We start from the raw sequence: 19,874 nt of genomic DNA, 5'->3' as shown, positions 1-19,874 counted from the left end.
CTTTAAAAATATACAAACACTAAATTTGTTCACAAAATAAAAGAAAAAAGGTGTATTTAGATATTACTTCATTTTAAATCCTATTAAGTTTACAAAATTTTATGATTGTATAGTTATTTTTATGACATTAAATCAAAAACTTATTTTACAATAACTAATGGACATTAAATGAATGAAAATCTACTGCAAAAGTCAGCTTTGTCATTGTTCTCTCAGTTCCTTGAAATACATTTGGTTTTGGCAACTTTCTCACGATATCTTTACTGTCTGCTGTAAAAATGTCTGCCTCATCAAAGATAAATGCATAACCTGGCTGAATTCTTTTCATGTAGTGAACTTCAAATTCATTTTCTTTTTTGCCCATGACTTCAGCAACATAGTGTTTAAAACTGTCTTTTTTCTTGCCATGGACAGTGACTAATACGAAATCTCCAATGGCAATATTAAAATCTTCTACGTCTTCAAGTTCTAAATCCTCAAAGTCTGATTCATTTGAAGATTCTCTCCATTCTTCCTCCTCTTCAGTGGAGCTGTCTTGAAATTGCTTGCAATTTTTGGTACAGATATGATATACCCCCCCCCCCCCACCTTGGCGAGGATAGAATTTTTAGCTCATTTCGAAAATCGCCAACGTTGGCGATAAAACTTTTTCCGGTAGCCCTAGTAACCCTGCAGAATATACCTGGGAAGTACAGATGTGAACTAATTCTTTTCGCACGTGTGTCCGTGGAGGTAGGTGCACATATGTTCCGCTCTTAGGGGGATTTTACGACGTGGTGTTGTTTCGTGCAATATACCTACCTTACAGGAATGCTTATTTTATGTTAGTTTTAAATTCAGTAGTTGTGTTTTGAAGTAAAAACATTAGAAAATGCCAGTTTCTTCAAACTTGAAGGTTAATTAAAAGTTAACTCCAACGTGGTGTGTATCTGTAACGTGCAATTGTCATATGATGTATTGTTTTAGACTGAGTGTGAATATTTATACCATATAAAAAGGTAAGTTCTTTATTTTAGAATTCAAAAAAAAACCTCACACTTCCAAAATTCTTTGTTTTTACAAATCCTTGAGGGGTTCTTGTAGTATACATAACTGTGATCATACTCCGATTGTAATGTATATTAACAGTCGAAGGGATAACGGACCGAGCGAAGCGAGGTCCTGGCGAGCCCGAGGTCTCATAGTACTTTCGTAATGAGACCGAGGCAGGGCCGGCGAGCCGAGGTCTCATTACGAAAGTACTATGAGACCAAGGGCTCGTATCCCGGAGAAATGATGAAAAAAAAAATTAATGCATTAATTTCGACTTGTAATTAATACAATAATTTATTTCATTGTATTTTAATATGTTTACAAAAAACCCCGGCCCTGTACATTTTTGAAGCATATATTCGTGATGTTTTTTGTTGTGCTTTTATGTTGTTTTTATATATATTGTGTTCTGAAGTGCTTTGATCATGTTTTCTTATCTGATTTTTTCCTGTTGGCGCTAAAAAAGCATCGCTAAGAACCATGGGTGCAAGACCTTCCGTCTCAGGACGGATTTCCGTCTTGGACAAAATTTCCGAGACGGACGTCGGGACGGAAAGAACTTCGATGACTTTCCTTCAGTTTTTACTTAAGAGGACTCATCAGACAGAAAATTTCTAGCTTTCGGAAGAGAGAGAGAGAAAGCTGTAGCGTTTTCCTTCCCCTCTACGTGGAGCGGCTGACAGGTTTTGGGGGACGTCTTCCCCTCTATGCTGTCACTGCTCAAAATTTATTGGCAGGGGAAGAGGGTCCGTGTATAGTATTGGATGACCACATACAATTTTTGCGTTGACTCTTTTAGCGCATTTTAGTTTCGACCGAAATCTTCTACACAATCGGTGTTTTGTGCCTAAATTTCCTTTCCTTATGCACTGAAACTCGAAATTTTGTTAATTTTATATTCGTTATTTATTTTCTAAATTTGATTTATTAAAATGCTTTCACATGCTACTTTTTATGCACAAGAAGGATATGCAGTAGGATCATTAACATTTCGTTTTCCTTCGAAATGCAGCATTATCAATCTGCAAATCAAAAGCATTTGCAGGATTGATAAAACAAATTATGGATCACGTTGCGATTCGAATTTTCCGCTCTTGTTCATCAAATATTACCGCATCATTACCGCCAGCACCAGGCAAATGGGCGCGAAATTCCTGCAGTCTGGCTGAACTCACCAAAATGAAACAATTATTCAAAATTTGAGGAATGTGCCAAAACAAGGCCCCCACCCCCCTCCCAATTTTAAAGAAACGACTTAGACTTGAAATGATATTTTCGAATAAAAGCAAAACTGTTACTTTTGAAGACAGTTATATTCCAGTACTAGCTCTTACCCGCGGCTTCGCTCACGTTGATGTAGTTTTTTTCAATTGATTTAAGTCAATGGTCATTACAGGCAGAGGTCAAATAGTTACCAAAAAATTGTTTGTCTCTAGTTTCGTCGACATTTCAAATTGTCTGTCCACTTAAATGTATCAAAAGGTATGATTAAAACTGAAAATTAGGGGGAAGGGGAGTAAATGAAATGTCGGCAAAACTGAGAAGACACCCAAAAATCACAAAAAATAAATCACGAAAACGTTCAGGAGTTGTAAAGAAGTCATGGGTAATTCCCAAAAAAAACCTATTCGAGTGAGGTCAACTGTTCTTAAATAAAGTGAAACAGTTCCCTTGTAATCCCGATCTCCATCAAATGCATAATATCCAGCGCTACACCAGCAATCTAAATTATTGTATAATGTATAACTTCTTACCGTAGAAATCGTCCCAAAATGGGATCAACAATGATGCTACCCCGAAATGTTTCCAATAAAAAGTAAAAATTTGGCAATTGTATGAAATTGTGTGCAAAGACAAAGTAATGGAAGTTTCTGCGCTGTTTATGAATTTGCGAATTAGTTGGCGAATTATTTTACGTGTTAACAAATTTAAAGAAATATTAAAGAAATGGCGATATTTGGTTACATGGTGAAAACCGAGAAACACAGTACTACGTAGTCTTTAGCTTCAAAAACAGCGACAGTTGAAAAAAATGCCAAATGCCTTAGCTATTGAAATGATTCCACAAAAAAGTTTGGCTAGATTCCAGCTGATCGATTAAATATACCCAGTCAATACAAATAAATAAAAAAAAACCATTAATTACCTCAAAGTTGCATTAAAATGGAAAAAAAAAAAAATCAGCCAAATCAATGTATTATTTGCCAATCTTGTGCAAAAATCTTACTCCAAGATTTGACTTGAGAAAAGCCTTGAACAGTCACGAAAAGCAAAGATAGTCAACAATACAATAGTCGCTATCGACAGGGAGTTGAGATGATACACTAAATATTGTATTGAGTTAAGGAAAGCCTTCGAACATGGAACTAAAAAGCTCATAACTCGTTTTTTATTCTACTTAGAAATTTCGAACAGATGCCATCTTCAGCAGAAAAATCAGAGCTTTCGATGAACATATAATGTTAATATGTGCAAGTATTTTTTCATCCCCATATTAGAGAATTTATACTAAAATTGTGTTTTATTGCCCCCCAAAGGGGGTTTTGCCCCCCATAATGGGACGAAAACTACCCTATGTGTTATTCTGATGCATAAGCTATATTATTGTGAAGTTTCATTAAAATCCATTTAGTAGTTTTTGCGTGAAAGAGTAACAAACATCCATACATCCATACAGACAAACTTTCGCATGTATAATAGTAGTAAGATTATTTTAATCTTTTGCAATCTATATTCTGTAGCATTTGATCTATTTCAGCCTCTGCTTCACATTTTAAAAGTCGATTATGAAAATTACGTTTAAGAACTTCATTGGCCGCTGCGACACCATTATTAACTTTCTAACCAGAAGTCAGTAAATTTAATAATTAATTAAATTTATCCTGATTTAATTAAACATACTGGTATGATAAATTATAAATTCATTTGTAGAAACGTGAATCGAAATAAAAGTAACGGAAAAAGAATGATTATGAAAATTTTTAAGCATTAATTTCCATATTTGTCAAGCTGTATGGGAATGACAGAATCCGTACCCCCCCCCCCCATGCCACTTATCGAATTATCAGGGAACGTATTTTTCAGACTTGAAACATACTGTTTTAATTCATAGGGTAAATTTTAGAATTAGTAAAGCGTTCGAAAAAGAAAATCAAATTTGTTTCTGAAGTTTTTCAATCAAAGATTACAGTCTTGAATCATTACTTACCTTTTTTTTTCAATGTAATTTTTTCTTTTTTCGAATTTGTGCGTAGTAGTTCATTTATGTATGTTTTTAAAAGCAAGAGTTTTGAATAAATTTCAGGTTTTCTTTTCAGATTTTTTGTTTACGCTAAATGTTTCACGAAAACAATACTAATGAATCGGAACAGTGTAAAAGTTATACCATAAGAACAGTGGCACCCAACTGCGGCTCGAGGGGCACATACGATCTGTGAAGTTGATACGTGTGGCCCGTAGTCTTCTTTAAACTCAACAAATCGAAAAGCACGTTTAATGAGAACGTCAAAAATTGAGCTAAATATTCAGAATTGGTTTCTGATAAACTGATGCAATTAAAAAAAGATGCATCAAGTAATGATTACATCAATTATTGGTTTTTAGTTTTCATTCTTTTTTCCTCGTTTTCACATGTTATTTAAAAAAATGTTGAACATTTTCAAATTTTAGTTATGTTCTGAACCGCGAGAACCATTTTAATATGAGGTGCGGTCTCAAGTAGAAAAAGGTTTGGCACCACTGCCATAAGAGATTAAAAAATCATCAAAAATATTTTTTATTACAGTATGAAGTATGAGTTTAATAATTTTATTTCTGAAAACACTTCGGAAAACATACGCAAAAAAATGTCCCCTGTGGCCCAAGCTCGCTTATTATAACCCCAGTTTATTACGTTTTATCTGCAATCTTAGAAGTTTGGATTTTGAAAGATTGGAAAGTTTTGTGTATTTGTCATGAAATGAAATTACATACCTTTTTTAATAGCATCCGTTTTATTTCTACCTACATTCGTAGCATAAGATGGAAAAACGCAGAACTTCGAGGCTGTTAAGCTACCTCTCTCTAAATGTTAAAATTATGAGCTCAAACTTCACAATAATTATTTTTTACATAGGTGAACTAAATGGGAGAGTAAAACCAATAAAATAAAAAATAATAAAAAGGCCTATTTTGGACCACGCTAATTTACCATGCTGTTTCGTATAAGCTGAAAACGGACAGGATACAGAAAAATCTTTTGGAGGAGGCACCGGAAAATTGAGCCCCCCCCCCCCGCCTATTCGATGTTTAACAACAGAGTTTTAATGACTTTATTTTTAAATGGTTTTGCGGTCAATGAATCTACTTCTAAATATAGGAATATTATGCACTAATATATTTTGAATGTGGACGGAAAACATCTTCAACGTCTCAAGCCAATTAAATACTAAACCCAATTTAATGTCACCGAGGTGCTATACAATGAGCGGTTTTAATTAGGAACATTAAGGGTAATGTTATTAAATAAACCCATCCCTCATTTGAGATTTTATATATTAATTTATATTTTAACTACAAAATATTATTTGAATAAGAAAATCATAACTTCATAAAACATAAGTTTTATTGAAGAATTCAGAAACTATTTCTGTGTGAATTTCAAAGCAGTTGCTGATTTGTTTTTAAAGTCATGACACAGTTGAGATAACATATTGATACTACATGCCGTTTCCATTAATAATCATGATTTTTCCAAAAAACTATCATCATGTGATTTCTATCATTTTGCATTTTTTATGAGCTGAAGAAGAAATCTATTATTTGGTAAATAGCTGCCTGGATCAAAATGACTTTTTTAGGTGAACCTGCACATTTTTTTAGAAATGTTAATTATTGATTCCATAAAAGAATTAGTAGACGAATGGCGATAATACGTTCCCTAGAATTCGAAACCAAATGTATTCTGCCACTCTGTGCCTCTGACTCTAGTATTACTTCTTTAGCAAACAAGAATGCTTTTATTTGAAATATGCTGTGTGTGTTTTGTGTTAATAACCTATATAAAAAATGCAAAAAACAATTCAATTAAAAATAATTAATAAAATAGTTAAATTAATCTATCCCTTTGGGGGGGGGGGGGGCTGCCTCACCCCTAAAATCCGCTACTGATCATAAACTTATGATTTGCTTTCTGACCCGCCATAACTCTTCTAGGTAAGCACATACATATGTATTTTTTTATGTTAATTACTAATTCAATGAAAAAAGAAGTAATAGACAAATCGCGATAATATATACCCTTGGGTTTAAAACCATTGAGTTACATATCTTTTTTCGCACTGTCCTTAAATTCCAATAATACTCGAAAAGCAAACAAAAGTGATAAGGGGAAGTTCAAATTTTCTTCTAGGTATATTCAAATATTCTTTCCTTTTTATATGATGTAATAATTAAAAATATATATATATAGTTACATTGTGACAAAATTAATTAAAAATTATTTAATGGGTGAGTTCAATTTATTTTATCCCGTCGAGAGAAGCACGTAAACTTTCAATCCCCCCCCAAAGATTTGCATCTGCATGTAAATCGTGATTTAAATACTTTTAAAGCTTAAATTTTGTGTTTATATACATAATTTTACAAAAAAAAAAAAAAAAAACGCAATTACTTATTAAAAATTACTTAAATTAAAATTATTTAAGAGCGTCATTTTTGCCAGGTTTTTTTCCTCGCAATTCTCAAGCGAAGAAAAGAACGCTTTCCAGACAGCTAGCTATTTCTGTGGACAGTAGGTGGAGAAGAAACCCGCCCACAAGTGGGGTGCTGACCGTTTCCCTGAAAAGGCCATAAATCACTTGCGTAGAGGAGAATCTCGTACCTTCGTAAAGGGGGATGGAAATTTTTAGTTTGTGAATTATTTGGAATAGGCTCACCATTTATTTGATTACTGTTGTTCAATTAAAGCTATCGAAAATATTTTAACATCTTTAGAAGGCTGAGATTATACGCTATGCTTCTATTTTTTTAAAAATTCGAATACTCCTCCTGGTTCGTCAAAAATTCACCTTTTCTCAAAGTTCAACTTCAAGTTTGTATAAAAAAATTTTGAATTATTTTAATGAAAAACCGCAAAAATAGAAGCACTCTATAGTCGTCACAGATTAAGTCAAAAAAAGAAAAGTTTGAAAATCTCAATTTCCCAATGAGCTATCGTAAGAATGAGAAGACATTCTGCCCCGTAGGTTAACATAGGGATGCGAAAACCGGGAATCTGTCTGATGCGGCCTCTTAAAAAAGAAAAATTGAGTATTTGAAAAATATGCTTTAATTACTGTACCGTTCCATAACCACGAATTTACATCGACATTCTCTCGATTTTCCGCCATGGGCTTGTTTTTGTTTTGTTTGCAACGTGCTTTTGGAGGAGTGGCTTTAGACTCGCGCCGTTTGACTTGTTTTAGGTTGCTTTGCTATTTCCAACTCACTGCATTGTAGACCGCGGAGTTGCTCACTATTCTCCCTGATTTATCGTCTCTATTTGAAAATTTAGCCTTTTCTCTTGATCATCCTTTTTTTTTTTTGCAAAAAATGTTTTAAGAGTTAAATCTGAATCACCGATTGAGAGTGATTGCTGATGGGATGAAATGTTTACGCAACAGCAAAGGGCGTCCACATACCAGGCAAAACGTGAACTATCAGGGACTTCAAAGATTTTAATGAAAATGGGAATTTTGAAAAGAATCGCGGGTGGGGGGGGGGGGGATTTCAAGCTAGTTTGAAACACCGATGGGCAACTGTTCCTGAATGTTTGACATATTGCTGGTAAAATATTCTAAGACTTGAGGAATTACTCAATTCCAATGTCTTCCAATTCAACACTCGCTAGAATGGAAATATGAAAGGAAAGGGTGGGGGAAGAGAAAAGGAAACGAGAAAAAATAACGGCGTAAAGAATTTGTGAAAAAAAACACTGCTCTTGCAAAGAGGGAAAGTCCGCAAATTAACCCACGATACTGAGGTCCTAAAACGTTTGTATCTTGGATATTCTAAGAGGGGGGGGGGCTACTCAAGGGCTCCATAATAAAATATCGAAAAACTGAATTCAAAGTCATTTTTGAAGTTAGGAGTGGCTTGGGATTTTTCTTCTGCAAACTCTTTAAAATTTAGAAGTCAAAAATGTTTAGACTATCCTTAATGATGTAAAAGTATGGAGGGGGAGGTTTTAAAAAAATCAGAAACTGGAGTCTTAAATATACTAATTTAGTCAATATTTGGCGAATTGATGAGAGATGGTTTTGGTGTTCTAACCTGAAAATGTTTTGTAGCTGATGTATTGAAAACTATTTGAGGCTACACTTAAATTTCTTAAGAGAAAGGGAATTTGGGATCCTCTCTCGAAAGGTGTTTGTAATTGAAGTCTTAAAACTTTCAGGCTGTCCTTGGCAATGTCAAGAGGGGAGGGGGTGGGGGGGGGGACTCTCTTTAGGCGAAATTCCGAAACTGGAGTTGCAAAAGCGAACCTTTAGACTGTAGACCATCTTGGGGGTTCGGGGTCCCCTCCCACGAAAAGCTGAAGCATTCAGAAAACAGCTTTGAATAATCTTTGAGAGACTTAAGAAGATGGAATTCTAAACTTTATTGAGAGAAAGTCTTTGAACTTAAATTCTTAAAATTTCGGTGATTAAAAGGGGGAACCGTAAATTTAAGTCAAATTTAGTGAACTTAGGGGAAGGAGTTCGGGGAGGAAGGAGGCTCTCTCCCCCGAAAATTTCTCCATGCTGAACTTTGAAATGCTGTTTTGGCTATTGTGGAGTGAGTTAGGGAATTCGGGGGTCTTTCTCAAAACTTTTCGAAATTGAAGTCTTTCAGTAGAAAAATAAATCTTAAACACGAACTTACAGTGCCTTTAGTAAACACAAAGAGGAGGGGGAGGGGGGTATTCCGTCACCAGCCCGAAATATTTCTGTTTCTGAAATTTTAAGAGCTTTGTTTTGGGTTATCTTTGGATGACTTAAGGGGGAAGGAAGTAGGAAGCTTCTTTCAAAAGTTTCTGAAATTAAAATATTAAAACTTTTAGGCGGTCATAAGTCATGTATGTAGGTAAGGGGGTTATTTTTCCTAGAAAGAAATTTAGAAACTGAAGCATTAAAACTCAAATTTAGAATATTTGTGGTGAATTCAGAAGAAGGGTTCTGGAGTTCTCTTCCGATAAATTTTCGAAGCTGAAATATTTAAAAGGCCACTTTAGACTTTATTTGTGTGCCTTAAGAGGGATGTGATTCGGGGCTCTCCCTGGGGGTGAGCATTCAGTTCCCCTATTGCTTTTTTTAATTAATGAATACTGGAAAGTGTACCTCGTTTAAAAAATGTATCTTCTTCACTGAAGTGGTTTTTTATGGCTAATTTCACCACCTGCTATCTTATAAAGAATTTTTTTTCAAATGAAGACTGTATGGGGGAATGGTGCCAGTAATCGCCCATACCCTTCCCCCTTTCCTTCTTTTCTGGTTTGTTGGCGCTACCTTGGATAGGCTTTCCGATCATATCTAATTTATGTTGCAAAAGTGAAAATCTTATGTCCCAAGCGATTTTATTGCTGCAATAAATATGTTTACGATCGGCAATAGACTAATGGCGGGGAGCCCCGAACGTTTTTACAACTAACATTATCCATTATCGTCTAAAATTGCGTTTTTGGAACTTCAGTTTCGAAATATTGCCGAAGGAGGGTTCCTGAACTTCATCCCTTCGACAATGCAGTAAAAAAGCATATTAAACGTTATGGAAGATGGATTACAATGTCGTTATTAAAGGTTCAATTTCGCGGAAAGTTCAGAGCGCCCCCCCCCCACCTCTTTTTCTAATACTTTTGAAGGTCGCCCAATATTGTGATTTTGGGACTATCAGTTTGAAAAAATTGATCTAAGAGAGTCCTTGAACCCCTATTTTCCCTGAACTTTACCAAAATGGCCTATCATTGTGTTTTTTGTATTTCAATTAAAAAAAAAAATCTGGGGGAGAGTCCCCAGACCCCTGTTATTGGTGGTTTTTACGTTTTTGGAGTTACGATATCAGAAAGCTTAAATATTACAATTTAAAGTAAGTTCATGTTGTTACATAAGTCAAACGCTTAATTTTTAAAATCAGATTCAAAAACTGGCATAGTTAAAATGTCCAACATTTATACACATATATTTTTTCTTAAGCACACATGATGATGGGGGGGGGGGGGCTGGAAATATTTTCCGTCTTGAACACATCACCAAACTTGCACCCATGCTAAGAACGATGTATGACATATGTTGTCATACATCTTTTTCTTGGCGACGCTTTCTTGGCGCCAACAGGAAAAAGTCGCCAAGGGTGGGGTATATCACATCAGTTCCCAATTTTTTTTTCTCCCTCGCTTCACATCATTAAGTCTTTTCCTCTTTTTTAATTTTTGAATTGTCTCGTTTCTGATTCTGTTTTTCACTGGTGTATCTGTAAGAACTTCTGATTTTTTAGTTTGCCGCTTTGTTAGTTTTTTCTTTTTTGAATCAGCCTTAGGAAAAGGCTTTACCATCTCTGGTGTCATTTCTTGTCTTACATAATTTTCTTCAACTGAAGGTTCTGTGGAAGACTTATTATTACAGACATCATGAAACACACTTTGTGCATGAATGTTTTCCAATAAATCATCTACATCTGACAAATTATCAAATGCTTGCGATGGGCCTGGAATTGCAACATTTTTCTGAGAGGTCTCGACATTAGGCTCGACTAATGCAGCTAGAGAAATATCTTCTTGAGAAATATGAGGTTGATCTTCAACCATGACACATGCCATTTGAATATCTGTAACATTAGATGCAGTGAAATCTTCATCTTTGTAGATATTTTTATCAAAAGGAAAAATTCCTGTCGATGAAAAACCTGACAAAATATTACTTGTAGAAAATGCAAGGGGATATGACTTGCCAACAAGACCTGCGATTTCATGGATAGTGATGCATTTTCCTGGGTTATTTAACAACCAGGCTCGACAAGCATCATTATAGTATCTTTTAAATGGACCGAAAACTGTTTTATCAAACGATTGCAGCTTGTGGGTACAGTGGGGAGGAATGGTGAACAAAATTACACCATTATCTTTGGCCAAGTCTATGACATCAATACTTACATGGGTGTAGTGGTTGTCCATGATTAAGAGTGTTTTGTTTTGTAGAGACGACTTTGAAAATTTAATAAAATGCTTCATGACCAATAAAAATATATCTGAATTCATCCAGCCAGATGCTGTTGCAGCTCCATCAGATCTTAAAGGTGCACCATGCAACATAGCATTGAGGAACTTCACTCTCGGAAATATGAAGAAAGGTGGGATGGAGTTTCCTAATGCATTGATGATGCAACATAAATTGACCAACTCGCCTCTTTCTGCACTGGTCACTTGCCCTACTTGCTTTGTACCTTTTTTTGCAAGTACTTTGCCTGGAGTTTGAACAGAAGTGATCCCTGTTTCATCCAAATTGTATATGTTTTCTGGTCCGAGCTTGTACTTTTCCAATAAGTTATATAATTTGTCATAAAACTGTATAACAACAGGTTTATTGAAGCCCATTGACCTGGCCATTGATGTAGCTTCTGGTTTGCGCAAAGAAATATACTTGGAACGTTTCATAAACCCTTCCAGCCAGTCTCTGCCAGCACATTGACTTCTTTTCCAAGATTCTGGAATGTTTTTCTTTAAGCTGGTAGCATATTGAAAGGCAAGAATTTTTGCTTCTTCAGGTGGAAGACCATGATGTAATTTACTAGCCTGGATGAAATAGCTAGCAAGAATTTGTTCCTCTTTTGTAGAAAATATTTTATGCACTTCATAATTAGGTTTAAATTTTATGTCCTTTGCATTTGAATCTTCGTCCCAATTAACATCTTTACTTTTCAGCACATACCGTTGTAAAGTTGTATTGGAGAATTGTATTCTCGAGCAGCTTCGCGTATAGGCATCTTGTCTTTAAGAACAGCTTTTACTGCTTCACTCATTGTTTCTTCACTTGACAGGCCAATGTTGGTTTTGCGTTCTCTTTTTCTTACCATCGTGATCTAGAAAAGAAAATCAAAAACAAGATAAATAACAATCCCCTGGCTTAATTCTTACATAAATGTTAATAATTAAAATAATTTATTTGCCTGTATTTAAAATAATTAATGGGTTTTTCAATTTGTACAGAAAAAGGTTTGCAAAATAAATTTCCATAATTTATTTTAATAAATGTATTATCTATTTACTTGTTCCACATGGAAAACCAAATGCCCCCTTGTGAACAACATGTGTAAGCTCTTTTTTTAATAAACTACATAAGTTAAATTTAGGTCATTCAAGTATTAAAATGTAAGATACTAACAAAACTTACAGAAAGACAATGAATATGTAAATGGGGGGTACAGTGGGTCACTGACCCATTGTACCCCATTTTAAGTGACCCAGTGTGCCCCATACGTACCAATGTAGGATTTTTCATCTCAAAATTCTAAATCATTAAAATATGCATTTAAATGCAATATCATAGGAAATAAGATAAGTTAGACTATGTAAGCATACCACATAACTCATATTTAATAGACAAATTTCAAGTGTAATAACACAAAGTTGTACTTACTTCAAATTTCCTGCAGATGATCAGAAAACAAAATGGCTCTCCCTTCCCTCCACAATCAAAGTGAGCTGCTTACCTTTTTCCACAGAGTTGAGTTGCTTGATACCTACTTTAAAAATTTTTTTTATCTGAAAACTATTCACTGAGGCACAAATATCTTCACTGACCCACTGTACCCCTTGACCCACTGTACCCCCTTCTCCCCTACTGTGTGTTAAGTATTTTTTCCTCCAAGATCCTGTCATATTTTTCGCAGATTTGAAAATTTAGCATGTAGCTTCACAGAAACCAGACTGAGAAATATTTTTAAAGAGGAAGCATCCTTGCTTGAAACACAAAATAAGACATTTTTCCAAAATTAAACCGTGTAGAAAGAGTGTTGTAATAGCAATACTTTAATAATTTACTGAAACGAAATTCCATAAAAACTAAGAAAACAAAAAACAGTACATTTTCTTAACAGTTAAAATATTTCGATTTAAATCCTTTTCAATAAAAATAAGGTATTTGGATTGCAAAAATAAGTACGTTTTTCAAAATGGGTAGGGAAAAAAAGGAAAAACATAAAACAATCAAAAGGAGTAAAAGATGGAACCATGATTAACATGCAAAAGTTTCAGTTTTGAAAATAATTTTCATTAATCTTTAATTTTTGATTTCATTCTCCGACTTAAGCAGTTATTAACGTTTGGCTTGCTTAAGGGAAGCATTGGATTTTAGTTTTCTTGAAACGATTCTTTCAGCTTCCCAAATGCTTATAGAAACTTTGAAAAAAGTTCATCTGATGCAGAAAATTCCAAGCTTTTGAATGACTTAAACTTTGGATGAAGTATTTTCCCCCCATATTAACAAATTGGAATGTTAAACTTGGAATAGTAAAAGAACGAGATTGAATTTTTGAAAAAATGCTTTGAGACCAGCTGCAAAATAATTTTGGGCCAAATTTCATGAAAATCGGTGGTATCTGCTAGGTACTATGTGAGTAACAGACATCCAGGTAGAGATTCCGACAGATACTCAATCAGAGATCCAGACTTTCTGCTTTAGTATTAGTAAAGAATATAGTAGTTACCTTTAAAATGTGTTGATAAGAGCTGGTGTGTTGCATTGAATAGCTATCTGCATTGAATAATTTAGCAAGCAATCAACTTTGATAATTTTTGTAGTTTGATTTCTGACAAGGAGGGTAGTGGGCAGGGTTGGGTTTTTGCGTTTAAAAACTGGTGTTTACCAGAAGATGGGAAAAGCTAGGTTTTTACCCTAAAGCAGAATACTTGATGTTCTGCAACGTAAAATCATCTAACCAAAATTGTTCTGCAAGTACTTCAAGCATTGTATACACAAGCAACCAAGGTGACCTTTTCCACAAATCGGGAGCCCTAAATCAAAATCGTTTCATACAGGAGGGTTTTTTTTTTTTCAGTTTTTAAAATTTTACTGTAGCTATACATTTATGTGGAACCTAAACCAATTGAGTCTACAAAAATATTTTATATTATTTTTAAAATGCATAGAAAGAGCAAAGATACAAAATTTTATAAAAACCCGAACCTAGGCGTCAAATCACGTTTCTTTTTGGTTAATTTTACATGGCATGAAGGAAAAATTAAAATAATGTTAATAAATAAGTAAATTACAAAAATAATAAATAAAATGAGTCGAGTTAAGGTATCAAATAATAAAACACTTCAAAACTTTCTAAACAATTCAAATATTTTCGGAATGCAAAAGGATTGAAATCTCAAATAAGACACGCAATTTTCGGCGATGGACTTGTTTCAATGTTGACATGTATCCAAAACATACGCTTATGGAGGAAATTGCAATGGATGAAGGTCGATTGGGAAAAATGAGGAGAAGGGGAAACACAAAAAGGTTAGAAAAATCAGAATCATTTCAGATTTAAAACGTGAAATTTCTGCCGAAAATCTCCAGAAACTGCCGATTTTCCACAAATATCGTCCAACTCAAGATAGAACTTTGCAGAAATTCTGCAGATTTCTTTGAGTGCAAAGTAAATCTAAAGTTCCGGCAGATGACTTTTTGAATTCAACACTTTTCGCGAGCTCTCCGCCGAATTATCGTATTTTCGAGAATTTTTGATTTTCTTCTAGTTTTAAGAGCTCTGCAGAATTTTTTGTTGAGTTGGAAGATACTTGCAGAAAATCTGCAGAAATTTCACTGAAATTTGTAGAATTTCTGCAGAAAATTTGTCTGAGTTTTCCTCTCACATTTGAACAGAATTGTTCTGCAGCTCAGGCTTCTGTTCTTCGACGTACATCGCAAATTTAGTAGTATTCTGCTTTGGGGGGTTTTTACAGGGAAAAAATCTTGGTGAAAACCTAGCTGATATTATTTTAGCATTAGTCCTTGTTGGCAGGCAGTGATTTATTTATTTTTGCTAATAAGTCTTTAGATATCTACGTTTATTATAGTTTACTGCAGGGGCTAAGGAACAGCTGCTGGCCCGGTCCTGAGATTTTTAAAATGAGGGTGAAATATATCTAAGGACAAGTAGGGATAAACTATATGGAGGGGAGCCCGGAAAAATCATCTGTGACAGTCCCGAAAAATTCTATTCACGTCCCTGGTTTACTTCTGTATTTCTACTACGTGCAAAACATAGTCTCCATGTTTGGTCATTCACAAGATGGAAGTAGTCAAGATGATTTATTGCCTAAGTTTCCGAAAACAAAGCAAAATTGTATGTTTTAATCTCGTGAAAATTACTCAAAATTTGTTGTAAATCAATCGTTTTTTTTCTTTGATTATTCTTAATCATACTTGCCAACTCTACTGTTTTTAACATGAGACTCCCGTTTTTTGCTTCCATCTCCCAATTTCCTGTTTTTTTACGATTTTCTCCCATTTTTGCAGCTTTTTTCAGTCAAGCATCAAAAAGTTTCACTTTCTTGTCAGTAGATGGCTCCCTTTTCTTTTCTACCTATGTCATTGAATAAGAATGTTTCCAATTCATAACTCATTTTGTTAAATTTAATTTTTTGGAAGCTTACCACTTTGCATGTTCAACGAAACACGTGCTTTGCTGAAAATTGCAGCAGATTTCAATCCTTTTGCATCTTCAAAATATTTCAATTATTTTGGAAGTTTGAAGTTATTTTGACATGAGCTACCCTATACCTACTTAATTTATATTTTATTTTAATTATATATTGATTTTTTTTTAAGATTTAGTAATTAAATTTTTATAGCTACTTTTTTGGTAGAGAGACTGGAATGTACAAAACTTTAATCAAATTCACTTCTTGTTTTTTGGTTTTTCCTTTGCAGTATATTTTTCTTGCTGCTACCAATTTGCTTACATCTGTGAAAAATCCTCATTACACTTTAAATTTAGTATTCGGGTCATTCCAAAAATAAAGGTCCCTTTCAAGAATTGAAAAAAGAAATTTTTTTTTTTTTAAATAGAGTCAAAATAATGTTTGAGAGGTTTGTAAATATATACATGAGTACAGTTTGAATATTGGCCGCACACTTTTTAAAAAATATTAGTCATAAAACTTGGAAATGTAACCATGTAATCTGAAAAATGTCTCCTGTGTTACCATTATTAAATAATTCTTTTCATGCTTTCATATGAAAGTAAAGAACTATCTCTAAGGTTCGAAGACTATGATATAAATGCACTATTACTCTGCCTTATAATTTTTTGTTTGTGAAATATTTTTCCTCTTTAAATGGGATTTTTATGTCACCTGTGTTACCTTTATTGTATTTTCCCAATGTAAAACTTTATGCAGCTCAGTATAAAGCACATCAATACAGTAAAAATATATTAATATTTACTTGGACTAATAAGTTATTGCACATGTTTCAATTTGATTTTCAAAAAATTTTTTTCCCTTTAGTCCAGATTAAAAAAACATGTTGGTAACACAGGGGACATTCGGTAACACAGGAGACATCAAAGTAACCAAGTGGACATATTGAATGCAACACTCTGAAAAGTGGGGTTTTAATTGAACTAACAATTTATTTTTCATATACATCAATGGGTACATTAAATTCATAATACAATCTATTCCCGTTCATCTTCAAAGTTGGATTTTTAAGAATGCCTAAAACATCATCAAAATTGATATACGATATGTCATTTTCTTTCACTATAAAGTTTTTCCCACTGTCGTCAGTTGACCTTAAGAACATAACTTGAATTTCCCCATCTTCCTCTACATCACTTTGGGCAATTCCTATGTATTTATAACATGACTTTAATTTTCACCTTCCAATTATTCGAATTAACAAATACGTCCCAGTTGTGATCCTCTTCACAGACGGTTCCTCTATATGTTTCGGTTCAACAGTAGAAGAATTAGTTGAAGTGTTCGACTCAAGCATCACTACCCTCGGAAGAATCATTGCTACTACTTGAAGAATAGACATCAGATATCTTTAATTTTTTTTAGTAGGGTTCTGATGTGATGTTTGCGGCAATCCCAAATTGTTTCCGACTTTTCCTTGAGTCACATACAAAACGAATTTTTTAGGGCCGTAGCAACTGCAAAATCCTCATTTGCTTTCTATCCCACAGAAGCAACTGAGATCCCTATAATGAAGAAATTCTTCTGTTTCAACAATTAGTTGATGTAAACACCTTGTTCCTTTGAAAACAGGAATATTTTTAGGAAGCGTTTAGAGACGGCTTCAATTTCTTCTTCCGTAACAACGTATAATTTTATTTTCGTTGCCTTGCTCAGAAAATGAATGAATCTGTACACATCAGATATATCTGTGCTGCATGAGGTTAATCAATCAGCTATTCTCTTAAGTGTTCCGCCTATGCCATCAGCGGCCTTTACCATGTCCTGATTCCAAAAAGGACCATGTTCCTCGTTTGAATCCAAATTTGAAAATTTTCTTACTGAATAAATAAAAATTATTTTTTTGTTTATATTGTGTGGAGTTACCATCGGAAAAAATATGTACAGTATCAATATTGGGCTCAATTTCTTTAATCATTTTCATGATGGGTGTTAAATGAGCCCAAATTGCACTAGGATCATGTTTCTTGTAAGAGGATACAGTACAAAAAGATATTGCTTGTTTTGCACTACCACAATGTAATACTCCAGTGTGCAAAGTTATCTGATTTTGAGACGCTCCGTAATGATGTGCTTGAATTTCTTCAGCTAATTTTAAATTATAATTATCACTGAAATCTATATGCAAAGTAGCTTCATTATTTTGCAGATTGTCAATACATCTTCTATAAGCTTTATACTAATCTCGAATGTTATGGACATGTTTCTTGAAATCAACTATTTCAGCTTGGAATTTGTCCACCAACACAGAAATTGGAGTAGTCATCTTTTCCTTCGTAACTTTTTTCACAGTTATAGTTTTCTTATTTTTTTCGTAGGACTCATTTTGGTAAACCCACTCATACCATTCAACTAGAGTGTCAGAATTTATAATGTTTAAAGGAACACATTTTTTGTCACATAATGGGCATTCCTTATACAGGTGAGGTCTTTTGAGTTTGAGCTGCACACTGTCAACTCTATTAAGCTATTATAATTATCTGTTTTCAAAATTTTCATTTTCTTAAGAGCATTTACTTTGAATTTAATATTGGAATGTAATTTACACAAAAACGTATTTCGGGTCTCAATAGAGGGGGCTACCACATAAAATGGGCGTCTTGCAGCAAAAGAAGAATAAGAGCATCTTCCACCTTTGTTAAGAAATTTTTTATGTAAATTTTTCATGGTGTCAAGTAAGTACCTCTTTTGTTTTTTTTCTGAATGTTTTGTAACAGTTTCTTTTTTGCCGGCTGTTGCTCTGCTTACATCATCTCTTAAAAAGAAATCTTGAACACTTCCATTTTTTACGGTCCGTTTCTCTCTCTCAATAGCTCTTTGAATCCTAGATTTCAAACCTATGGCTTCAAAATCGATTTCTCTCATAATACGGTACTTTTTAATCACTTTGCCTGTTACAATTTTTTTAAAGAGTGATTTCTTCTTTCTTTCCTGCAAATTTTTATATTGTTTTGTCATTGAATAAGTTAAACAGTTATATTTAAGGAGTTGCTTTGAAACTTTTTGAGTTACAGGCGAGTTTTTCCCAGGGAAATTTGCTCTCATAAACTGTTTAGTTTTTGCACGAGGACTCAAAACCCCTTTTTTAATTTTATCTGGTATGCTCTTTCTATATACTTGTTTCCTTAATTTTCCTATCTTTTGTGTTAATTTTTTATTTTCTATTTTAAGATGTAAATTATCCTTATAAAGCTTTGTTCTGTTTCGTCTAATTTTCTTCCTACCAGTGCAAAGAAAATCCAATTTTCAGAGTAGGATTTTCTTCCACGAAAAGTTTGTAAATTTCCCCAAGAGTTAATTGGACAGAGCCGTGTCCAAGGGGAGGGTTTTAGGGGTTAAACCCCTCCCATTGGGGAAACAAATGTCAAATGAAGAAAGTGATTGACTTAAATTAACTTTAATGTGAAAGTCTGCGTTTAGCACCCCCCCCCCCCTTTTTTTTCTCTTATTCAACTCAGTTGGACCTAAACCCTAAATGCTTACATTTTTCTTCCTTTTTAATTTGAAAAGTTTTACATTCCATTCAAATGTTATGTAATTTACAATTGTTAAAGCTTTATCGACTGAAATAATATTTTGGAAAATCTGTGGTGGTAGAACCGCTGAATGAGCTATACCAATACAAAGCATTAATATTGCTTATTGTAAGGAGGGAATGATGAATTTGGCATATGCTGAGCTATGAAAATGTATTGGCGATTGTGTTTAGTAATGTAATTTCCATCTACACAAATCTCGTTCTTGTTTAGTTTACAAGTAAGAACGTATTAAGCATTATTTCAGAACATAAAATCTGATGTACAGTATACCTTCGTTTTACGCGGGGGTTGCGTTCCACGGAAATGCCACATTAATTGAGACCTAATACTAATGTTAAAATAGGGGTTTGGTTCGCTAGATAACAAAATACTTCATTCTAGTGATGACTAATTATATAATAAGTTTAATGTATACTTATATCGACTTTTATACACAACATGCATAATTAATTTCGTGTCCTGTTTATAAAGATGAGCTGGCTATGATTTTTTTTTGACAGTCATCAAGAATTTTTCCCTGTAATTCTTTTCAGAGCATTAACACATCCATGATCACTTGCGTCATTTCCAAGATAGAATTTTCCTTCGCTAAACAATCAGAAAGATCAATTCTATTG

General features: G+C 33.9%; 2 protein-coding genes across 2 annotated transcripts in view; one reads left to right on the top strand and one right to left on the bottom strand.

Moving 5' to 3' along the window:
* The window catches only part of LOC129230284 (zinc finger protein 845-like), a 41,696-nt gene that overhangs the window by 1,024 nt on the left and 20,798 nt on the right, over window positions 1-19,874 (top strand). The gene's annotated exons all lie outside the window — the stretch shown is intronic.
* LOC129230285 (uncharacterized) overlaps window positions 1-19,874 on the bottom strand; it is a 61,193-nt gene that overhangs the window by 31,579 nt on the left and 9,740 nt on the right. Inside the window, exons 2-3 of the mRNA XM_054864684.1 lie at window positions 11,952-12,102; window positions 10,604-11,847 (exon numbers count right to left, since the gene is read on the bottom strand). Of these exons, the coding sequence (XP_054720659.1) occupies window positions 10,604-11,847; window positions 11,952-12,102 (1,395 nt within the window). The remainder of the gene's footprint in view (window positions 1-10,603; window positions 11,848-11,951; window positions 12,103-19,874) is intronic.

The sequence above is a fragment of the Uloborus diversus genome, chromosome 9 (genome assembly GCF_026930045.1).
Source record: "Uloborus diversus isolate 005 chromosome 9, Udiv.v.3.1, whole genome shotgun sequence".
Lineage (NCBI taxonomy): Eukaryota > Metazoa > Arthropoda > Arachnida > Araneae > Uloboridae > Uloborus > Uloborus diversus.
The sequence above is the reverse complement of the archived record's forward strand: the minus strand, read 5'-3'. Positions and strand labels throughout refer to the sequence as shown.